The sequence below is a fragment of the Cupressus sempervirens genome, chromosome 1, assembly GCF_028749045.1.
Source record: "Cupressus sempervirens isolate cs-2001-9-10 chromosome 1, ASM2874904v1, whole genome shotgun sequence".
Taxonomy (NCBI): Eukaryota; Viridiplantae; Streptophyta; class Pinopsida; order Cupressales; family Cupressaceae; genus Cupressus; species Cupressus sempervirens.
In genome coordinates this window covers 136,228,727-136,239,336 of record NC_143118.1, presented here as the reverse complement: position 1 = coordinate 136,239,336, position 10,610 = coordinate 136,228,727, and the positions used below count along the sequence as shown (strand labels likewise).

Here is a 10,610-nt window from a genome sequence, read left to right as displayed (position 1 = left end):
AAATAATTTGTCAAAATTGTATTTGGCCAACTCTATGTGTATTTCTAGGGTCTATCAACCCTAGGTATTAAGTTTGAGCATCTGGAACCTTCCCAGGCGTCATAGAACTGCCTATTTAAGAAAGGCCTAAACATTGTCTAGGACAGCTCTAGGTGATAGTTCGCAGCTTGTATTGCAAATTATTGTACTAAAGGTGCCCATGTGGGTTAGAATATTGTACTTGTGAATTTTGTAATACCACATTTGTGGCACAAATAAGAAGTCCATATTTTGTTCTCGCATTTGCTATTATTTCTTTGTTTTTGTTATGAGTTTATGGTACTAAGGGAAGCACCTTTCATAATTTCTTAGAAAGTCTCCAAAATAGAGACACTTTTCAAATATATATAATTTACATATAACTCGACTTAAAGTTTTTGCATAGATTGGTGAATGTGACCATCTATTAAGGCATGCCTTGGAATTTGTGGGTGAAATCATTTAGTTTACCACATGGAAAGATTAGATTCCATTAGCGAAGTCATCATCAAATTAAAAATAATAATGTATCAGTATTGGTGATTTCTCTTAGCATGTGACCCAATTTTCATAAATTGCGGTGACATCACCACCCCTAAAGTGTCAAAAAAATTGCCAAATTCAAGGTCCCCAATGAGTAAGATTAGCCATTTGGAGAATATTTTCCACTGAAGTAAACTTTGTTTCAAACGTCATTGCTAATCGAGTCAAGAGGATTCTTAGTGTGGTGAATTGGCTTCTCCCTAGGAAGGTCTATTTATGAAGGGGTGATAATTGATCATAAAATGATTCATTCTATAAGGTTAAAGAAGATGGATATATAAGATGATGGTTAAATTAGACATTAAGTGGGCTTATGATGAAGTGGATAGAAATTTTCTGGTAAGGGTTCTGGATAAGTTTGGGTTTGAATTTAGATGGATCAAATGGGTTATAAGATCTACATCTCAACAACTCAATTTTCAGTTATGGTTAATGGTAGTCCTCAAGGTTTTATGAATCGAGAAAAGTTTTTAAGACAAGGGGACTGTTTTTCCCCGTTTCTCTTTATCATTTTGGTAGAGTTTTTGGGAAGACTAATTGGTAAAAGAAGGGATGAGCTATGGAAAGGTGTAAAGATTGTTGAAGGGGTGAAGGTTGTCTCTCATCTATAGCTTGTGGATGACACTTTTTTAGCAAGGGAAGGTTCAGAAAGGGAGGCCATGTTAATGAAGATTTATATGGTAAAGCTTCAGGCTAGAAAATAAATTGGAATAAATCTGAAATTTTCTTCTTTAATACCCCCTAGTGTAAGCAAAGAGCTATTTGTAGGATCTTGAATATTTGATGTGGGATTTTGCCAATGAAATATCTTGGGATTCCTTTGTTTCAAGGGAGAAATAGGGTTGATCTATGGAAAGGTTTGGTGGAGAAATGTTTGAAAAGGATGGAAGATGGGAAGAGAGATGGTTAAAGGGAGATGGTTAACCTCAATAGGGTGTATTTTGATGTTGAAGTTGGTTGTTTCTGTGGTTCATATTTTCTCAGTGATGTGTTTAAACATTCATACAAAAGTTAATTAGGGTATTGAATAAAAAATGAGGAAATTCTTTTGGAATGGTTCATTGGAGAGTGATAGGATAGCTTTGCTAAGTTGGGATAAAATATGTCAACCAAAAAAATGGGGTGATGCAAGGTTAAGGGATTGGAATTTAATGAATTTAGCTCTTGGGTCAAAACTTGTTTGGCAGATTTATGGGTACCTTGATCAATTATAGACTAAAATATTAAGAGCCAAATATTTGGATTCAAATGATGGGGAAACTATTCTGACAATTCAAAATCCTATTAAAGGATCGGCTATCATGAATTTTATTATCTCCTATAGAGATGTGGTCTCTAATCATGTCTCATGGAGTATTGGAGATGGTAGGAAAGCTCTCTTTTGGGATGACTCATGGAATGGTTATGCAATGCTCAAAGAAGAGTGTCAAGATGAGAATTTGAAGAGAGTTTTGTGTGATGGATGGAGTGTGAATATTTGAGACTATGTGTTTGAAATTGAAGGTCCCCTTAGGAAAGAATGGAAGTGGAAGGAGTGGAGAGTCAAGGGGTTATCTATTCAACAACAAGCCTATTTGAAGGCTTCGTTCTTGTTAAAGAAATTTTTTCTAGTTGATGAGGAAGATGAAGTTAAATGGTGTGCTTCATCTTCAAAGGAGCACTCAGTTAAACTAGGTTATGAATCGTTGGCACAGAGGAGATTGGCCACATTTGAGGCTAGAGATTTATGTTGGCATAAGGATTGTCTTCCAAAAGTTGGCTCATTTGCTTGGCTTGCAGTGTAAGGAAGGATTCTAATAGGGGAAAGGAGGAAAAGATTAGGATTTTATGGCTCATCTATATGTGGTATGTGTAATAAAGGGGAAGAATCTATTGATCGTCTACTGCTAAATTTTGAGGTGGCTTCAGCTTGTTGGAGAACTATGTAGAGTAAGCTTGGATGGCAGGGACCTTGGATGGCTACTTTGCAAGAATTTTTTATTTCATGGCCTCATATTAGACATGTTGCTATGTTAAGAAGTGTGTGGAGGTTATGCCCTTCAATAGTGATTTATAAAATTTATTGGCATATAGTTTCAAACATCCTTGGATTTCTTCTTTTTTGACCCTCAAAATTGGCTCACTGATATTATCCTTTACAACCCTTGCAACTAAATCATACCTCTCTGCAATTGACAACAACAACTCTCCATTGAGGAACACATTTGGAACTACCATTTTTCCCAAATGATTTTCCAAGTATTGGATGTTAGGTTTGCAAAGTTGGTCTATCCATAGAACTTCCTAAATACATCTAAAAACTTTACTAGTACAAAAGCATTTGAAATATGGTCATTTTTATTGTACAATCCTTCATCAACCTTTCAACCCTAAACTTGGTTCGACCCATTATATTTTTCATTTGTGGAGTTCTTCAATTGATCTAAGAAATTCTCAAATATATTTCTCTTGAGGTAATACCTATGGCTTGAGTGTTATCTTGAGGGAGGCATGGTTAATTTTTAGGGCTTCCTATAGAATCAATTTTAAGTCAAAAAACTAGGATATTTTGACCTTAAAATATTTATTTTGGACAAAACCCTCCCAATTTCATAAATTCATGATACCACAACCCTTTATTAGCCAAATACCTACAATTCCTCACATAAATACAAATAATTCACCTAGAAATTAGATAAACTAACTCAAAGAATGAAAACCATACTTATAAACTTTTTGCACACCACAACATTGAATTGTGTATGACAAATTCTTCTTGGACTAGCTAGACAACTTTAGAGCATTTTTGAGACCCTAAAGAATGTAGAATGAATCAATAAATGACTCATTCATAAAAAATTATTACCATATCAGCTACTTTATCCACCACTAGTTCATTCAAGCAAACAAACAACTTAGAAACCTTAAGTTTAGCAGTTTGAATCTCCACTATAGATCTTTACTAAATCAACACCACTAGATGATTGTGGGAAGTCCAACTTACTTTGACCACCAACTCACTAAATGAGACAAACAATAGACCAATAAGAATTCACCAAATCATAAAAAGCACTAAGATAAGTTCTCAACCCACTATATCTTAAGCGTTGATTTCTAGGGACACTTGTCTCATTCTCATGACCTTAGGCTAGATAACCATCATGCATCCTTTATCATGGGATCACAATAGTTGTTGATGTTAATAGGAATTTTACTTTCATAGAGACACAAGGGCTACATAAACATCAAGAACATTTATCATTAGATTATAAGTTCGCTATTGATTTCTACCATGTACTAACATATGAGATCATTAGTTTCTTGCACTTTATCTTTAATATAAATCGTCGATGAAAACATGAAGAAAATTTACCAAGAACCCAACTAACCATCAATTGCTACCTATGACCTTCCTCAATGCCACCTCACACTCACTCACTAGCCCAAGACATGTGGTGACATCTCATAATCCTAAGTAATATAAACACAATCACTTTTTATCACATATCACGATACCCATCGATCTTCTTAAAGATATAACTACTAGGAAAAAATGACATGAAGTATTTTTGGGCATCTTCACTTACACATTAAAAGATTACCATCCAATTTTACCAAGTGTAGAAATAAGGAGACTTTAGTAGATCAATCTTTAACCATAAAACACAAAGGATATAACATAAAGTTTTAACGAATGATGTTGGTGAAAAAGAACATGATAAATGATATAGCTTCACCATCCCATGAACACAATGGGCCCTATGGCTTCATCATCATGAGATGATGATGCAAATAAGAATAAGACACATAGACCTTCGATAGAAAAAGTGATAAGGACCCTCTCTATCATATAAAACAAAGGAAAGACTTAGCTAAAGTAAATAAAGGACTGCTTGACTTAGGGAAATGACTTAAGGCTTCAGTAAAATATTAAAGGGGGTCTCAACTTAAAATTCTTAAATGCTAGGACCTAAAAGGGAAGTCCCCTTCTTGAGACTTAATGACCCGTACTTAATTCTCTCTCCCCCTCCCTCCCTTCCTCCCTCCATCCCTCCTTTGAAGTTTTGTCTACCTTTTCTTGTGGCATTTTTGTCTCTCTCATCTTTGCATTTTTTTCCTTTGCAAGTTAATTTATGTGTGTCATTAATAACTATTGATTTTGTTATGTGATAAATATTTCCAAAAACTAGCCTATATTCCTAAAGAGACATCACAAAGTTCCATATATCTCACATAAAAGACTACGTATGGAAATGTAAATGATCTTCAATTCTTTACCCTAAAAGAAAAGTTGGCATTATGGAAATGTAAATGATCCTCAATCCTTTACCCTAAAAGAAAAGTTAATACTATGGTCCAAATGTAAATGATCCTCAATCCTTTACCTTGAAAGAAAAGTTAACATACGTGTTCCCCTCTTAATACGTAATGAACTATGCTAACTTTCTTAATTGGTGGGGTGAGCAGTAATAGATATTTAGTCAATAAATGAACTTGTGTATTAAACCAATCACTTTAAAGATAGTTAATGATACATTATTTAACTTATTTGACTTAGAAGTCTAGATGAATAATTTTGTACGTATATTATATTGATGTAGCTAACCATAATATATTTGATATTAAAGTAACTAAAAGAGTCTAATCTTAAACCAAACTCTTAGCACTTCTTAACAATTAATTAATTGCAAATTAGTATTGATATAAAATCATCATTATAATATCTTACTTTCAAATATTAGAAAAGTCAATTTTAAAAGCATTTGAACTTTTATTGGCTTGCGAGAGGGATATAGATCAACTCGTCCCTGCTGATCAATCGAACAAGAAGCACAAATATGGTAAAAAAAGCCATGCATAGCATAACATAGAATGGATAACACAGTTCAAGGAAACTTAGAGCAATGTACAATGCACAAAACAAGGATTATCTTATCACTACATAAAAGCTACAGTCGTGTGACCGTCCATGAGTTTGAAATAGCTTATATAGTACAGCTTATATTTGTCTGTCCCACCACCATTTTCAACCAAACTACCAATAACACCATAAAGTGTTAAATAGCTATATTTATTCCATGGAAGTTGGCCTCTTGGCAAAGAGACGAATGGGCAGACCACCTTCCATGTGAGGAATAGGAAAGAAAGTGATTCTCCCCTCCTTAACAATCTCCCACCTGCAACAATTTCTTCACACTTCACTAAGAAAGTATTTGAATCTAAAATATTTTGAACTGTTTAGATGGTATGTTTAAAATTTTACTAATCTCATATTAATATATTATACGTTTTATATATCTTGATTTTTTATCTAAAAATACATTTTTTTAGAATATATAATGATTGAAGTCTTAAAAAATTATGTTAAAAAAGAATTAATTAAGGAGGGCTAGTTCAAACATTTTTGATAGAATCTATTAGTTTTATATTATAAATACAATAAGATCTATATGTTCTATTAAAAAAATAGACTGATTCAAATGTGTAGGTTTTCAGTCAAACTCATTGACCTATGTTTCATGAGTAGTGGTTCACAGCAAAGAACTAAAATTCGAATTGGATAGATGGGCAAGGCTGATTGGACTCTCCTAGGTTACCAATGGACAAAGTGGAAAGACCCTTGAAATCTAGAGATTTTAATGATTTAAGACTTATTTCAAACACCTTTTATTGAATGTAACTTAAACACACTATAATATCATCAAATAGAAGCTAAAGCCTAACATACATAAACAATAAATCCATGAGATATGTAAAAATATTTGATGATTTTTTGGTAACCAAATGTCGGCAAAAATTGGCCAGGCCAAGCGAATCACCTAAGCAGGATGAATAGCAGCCATTTTTGTTTTTCTGGGTCACACTAACCCATCTCTCATGAGAATGAATGGAATACTTAACACTCATCCCAGTACTACTCCAACTCTAGCAAGCTTAACTATGAGATTTCTTAACCATGGAGGAAACTCCATAATTAAGCCAGCTAGAGCTGGAATAGTACTGGGATGTGTTATTTCATTCATTCTCATGAAAGATGGGTCCGCCTGAACCACTACTCATAAAACATGGGTCAATCAATGACTCAAAACCTACACAGTTGAATCCTCATAGCAATATCACAATTTGACTTGCTGTAAAAAATATCTTCTACTACTCAAAAAATAGACTTTCAAAATCATCTGTACAAATCAAAATTTAAAATATAATTTTTTACAAAAATTCTAAACTTATATCTGAACAAACCCTTCTTACCTAAATTTTGTTACAAAATAGTGAAGAAAAAAAGAAATGCTCATTCTAGCCAAGTCAGCTCCTGGACACAACCGCCTTCCTCCTCCAAATGGAGAAAATAGCATATCATAGTTCTTCCACAGTAGTTCTTCCTACATAAATACTGAGAATTATTAACAAGTAAAATTAACAAAAGTTTTTTAATAAATACAGTGAGCTGTGATGGAAAAATGAGCTAATTCAACAAGAAAATGACTACTCAATTTCATCCGATCTATAACTAGATATTTTTACTTTATAAATAAAATTTATGTATTAAGAGAAAAGAAGATAATGATAAAATTAATATAAATAATTATATATATGATTCATCAGTAGTTTTTACTTTATCTTTTTCTTGCCAACGCCAGGGATGGAATTTGAGAGGATCGTTATAGAGTTTTCCATTCATATGGACCGCATAGAAAAATGTCATTACTCCCCATCCTTTAGGTATCACATAGCCTGAGAATACAAAAAGTAAGAAAAAGATTTCAAAATAATTGAAATATAAAGAATAGGCTAAAAATATGTGTAGAATGGCAGTGCATGAATATTACCTTTAGCTGTAACTTCTTGTGTTGTTTCTCTTACAAGCCCTACTGCTATGCTTGACAACCGAAGAGATTCGTTTATAATCTGACCAATAAAAATTGATATTAATATTTCACTTCTTAATATTAATATCTCATTTCAATTGAGATGAGCCTACAACGTATCTTTAAATTGTAAGCTTCTCAACTAATTATTTATCGATATATATAAATAATTGAACTTATATATGGTAGCCAAGATAATTAATCATATGCTTTGCAATTGTTCCTTTCTTTCTAGTAGAATCTTGAATATAATATGTGACCTTTGTCAATTTTTATTCAAAATAATTCAGTTTATATGAATCTATATTAATTGTTTTTAAAAGAAAATTACAAATGAGTTATTTTTTAATCGTTTTTAAAAAGAAAATTACAAAGAAACATTTTGTTTCTCAAAAATATCTACTGATCATGTTCAAATTAATCATGGTTCTTAGAAAAATTACATACACATTGAGTGAACTTCATCTTTTTATAGTCTTCCCACTGAAGTTTCTCATCTCCTCTATCTTTTTGAATTGTTTCATGCTCCTCCTGCGAATACATACAAAAGGGTAAGAATAAATGAAGCACTTACTGATAAATCATTCAACTGATTATTAAAAGTAGTTTAACTTACCGTAAGTTGGTCTAAGGCTTCTTTAGAATGAGAAAGGAAATGAATAGCTATAGCCATTGTTCTAGAGGCAGTCTCATAGCTTGCAACCAGCAAAATAAAAAGAAAGTCAGCAGCAATCTCCTTTGGAAGATTCTCCTCATTTACAAGCTTAGATAGCAAATCATCTCGAGGATTTATTTTCCTCTCATCCATGAGCTTGTAAAACTTGCCACTCAAAATCCTTCTGGCTCTCAATCCTCTTGCATAAGCACAACCCAGTATCTCTAATGGAACTGAAACAATCCCATTTATCAAATCTGTCATGAGACTGCAGAGCTCATCTGTTTCTATATCTTCTGACACATTTAGCAAGTGCTTGGCCATCACATTCAAAACTAACTGCACATGTTTAAAAAAGAGCCCAAAAGCCCAATATTAGTCTGAAATATTGGATTTCTATAGTCTATAATGGCTATTGTATTATATTTCTAGATTCAATAGTGTAGAATTTGTTTTCATCAACGTTGAAATTTAATCTCTAGAACTGTCTGAAACATTGATATAAATAAATTATGTCTCTTAAATCTTGATAATAGATAAAGGAATGTAATATGAAACTTTGATACAAATAAATTATGTTTCTTAAATCTTGATAATAGATCAAAGAATATAATCTACAACTTTGATATAAATAAATTTAAAGCAATTGAATTCTAATATACAACTGAATAATTCAATATATTTTTTTCTAAATTGCAGTGATTCAACAGCACATCGCCATTGAAAAATAATGAAAATCCAGGGAAAAAAGCTAAAACTAGACAAATGAATAAATATACTTGCCCTCTTGCACTCTGTTTGAAGAACTAATTCTCTTGCTTCCCACTTTGTCATGGTTTGCTTGAATACAACTTGAAGGGCAGGAATGAAATTTCTTCTCAACTTTTCATTGGTTAGTAAATTAACAGCACTTCCATGGAGTTGTCTGTGCAGATCTCCTGTGACTGATAACATACTAAACTTACCCATCAGATCATGAAGTGATTTGAAGTAACTTGCTTTGAACAATCGTCCTTCATTTTGCAAAACAAACTTGTTGAAGTCAGGATCCACAGACACAACCGTTGGCCTTCCAAATAGATTGCACGTAACCATTTCACCATGTCTGCAATTACAATCAAAACCAAATACGGTACATAAATATTTGTAGGAGGTATTTTAATAAAAAAGTCTGATCTTGATATTATTTTGATTCAAGATGTTTCATGAGTGGAGGTTCACAAGAACCCATCTCTCATGACAAATGGTTATACACATAGCTCTTATTGCATCTAGGTGATGCTCACACAGGAGAAGCATTGGGTCTTTCTATAAATGTCACCCTTCTCAATACTACTCCAACTCAAGCGCACTCAATGATCAATAGGTGATCTTCTAGGAAGGTCTAATATCTTACAAAGTTTTTGAGTCAAACTCATTGACCCACCTTTCATTAGTAGTGGTTCACAAGAAGCCATCTCTCCTGACAAACGGTACAAATAACACTTTGTGTATCTAGGCGAAGCTAACATAGGTGAGACATTGGATCTTCTTGGGATGTCACCCATACTACTCCAACTCAACTTCACTTAGGCAATCTCCTAAAAAGACTTAATACTTCACACCTAAATACAATAAGAACTATGTAATATATTCAATCTCATGAAAAATAGATTCTTGTGAACTAGTGCTCATAAAACATATATCATATTCAATGTCATGAAATACAAACTCATAAAACATAAATCAATAAATCTGATACAACTGAATCCCGTATCTAAACCAAAATAAAAACAACTACAATTTCAAATTCAGTAGTAAGTTGATAAGCTTACGGAAGTATGTATTTGTGAAGAAATGTAAGAGGGTCAGGCTTGGCCATGTAATAGAACCATAAGAGAGTATGACCAAGAAAAGGCCAACCTTTGGAAGTAGGAGGTACTTTCTTCTCCTCTTCCTTAGAAAAATACAGCAGATTTGAGATTTTAAACTTGAACAAACATAGTGTGAGGGAAAATAACAAAAGATATCCCACAACTAAAAATAGAGGAGAAAAGTAGATGGATTCTTCCATGTTTTCTCTAACACTTCTAACCAGTTTCAGAATAGGAAATAAATTTCAGAGCTGGTGCAAGCAATTTAAAAGCTGAAACTCAATAAAGTACAAATTATGTAATCGGTAAAAACGATTTAATGATCTGCCGCACCATCCAATAAAATGGTGGATTAAAAAAACAAAATTGTTCATTTCTTTCGTATCATTCGATGAAATGATTGCAATTTTTAAAAGATATCTGAGAGGCTTTCGATGCAACTCTACAAGGAAAAAGTTAATAAGTTTCCAAAGCTATTTTAAGTTTTGGTTTTTAGTCATTATTAAATATTTGTAGAAGTCAAAGCAAAATATTATAATTATATGTTTTTATAAAAAAATTAAAATTAAAATTAATATGAGTTTTAATATATAATAATTATTATTTATATTGTAATTTAATAGATTAGATTTTATAAAAAAATTATGTTTGAGAAATCAAGAGAGATTGTCTTCAATGTAGGTGAGAGAGATT

At 32.5% G+C, this 10,610-nt stretch overlaps 1 protein-coding gene across 1 annotated transcript; it reads right to left on the bottom strand.

Moving 5' to 3' along the window:
- Positions 1-7,826: 7,826 nt before the first annotated feature.
- LOC149576541 (abietadienol/abietadienal oxidase-like) lies at positions 7,827-10,060 on the bottom strand. The gene is made up of 4 exons (XM_089794708.1): positions 9,879-10,060; positions 8,848-9,169; positions 8,026-8,403; positions 7,827-7,940 (listed from the first exon to the last, which is right to left on the bottom strand). Exons 1-4 carry the CDS (start codon positions 9,923-9,925, stop codon positions 7,827-7,829), a joined length of 861 nt encoding a protein of 286 aa, XP_089650834.1. The 5' UTR covers positions 9,926-10,060.
- Positions 10,061-10,610: the final 550 nt, after the last annotated feature.

Coding starts and splice junctions, on each gene's coding strand:
- LOC149576541 (XM_089794708.1), bottom strand. CDS start 9,925: ATGGCCAAGCCTGACCCTCTTACATTTCTTCACAAATACATACTTCC. Junction 9,170..9,878: donor CTTCACAAATACATACTTCC/GTAAGCTTATCA, acceptor TTGTAATTGCAG/ACATGGTGAAATGGTTACGT. Junction 7,941..8,025: donor AAGCCTTAGACCAACTTACG/GTAAGTTAAACT, acceptor ATGTATTCGCAG/GAGGAGCATGAAACAATTCA.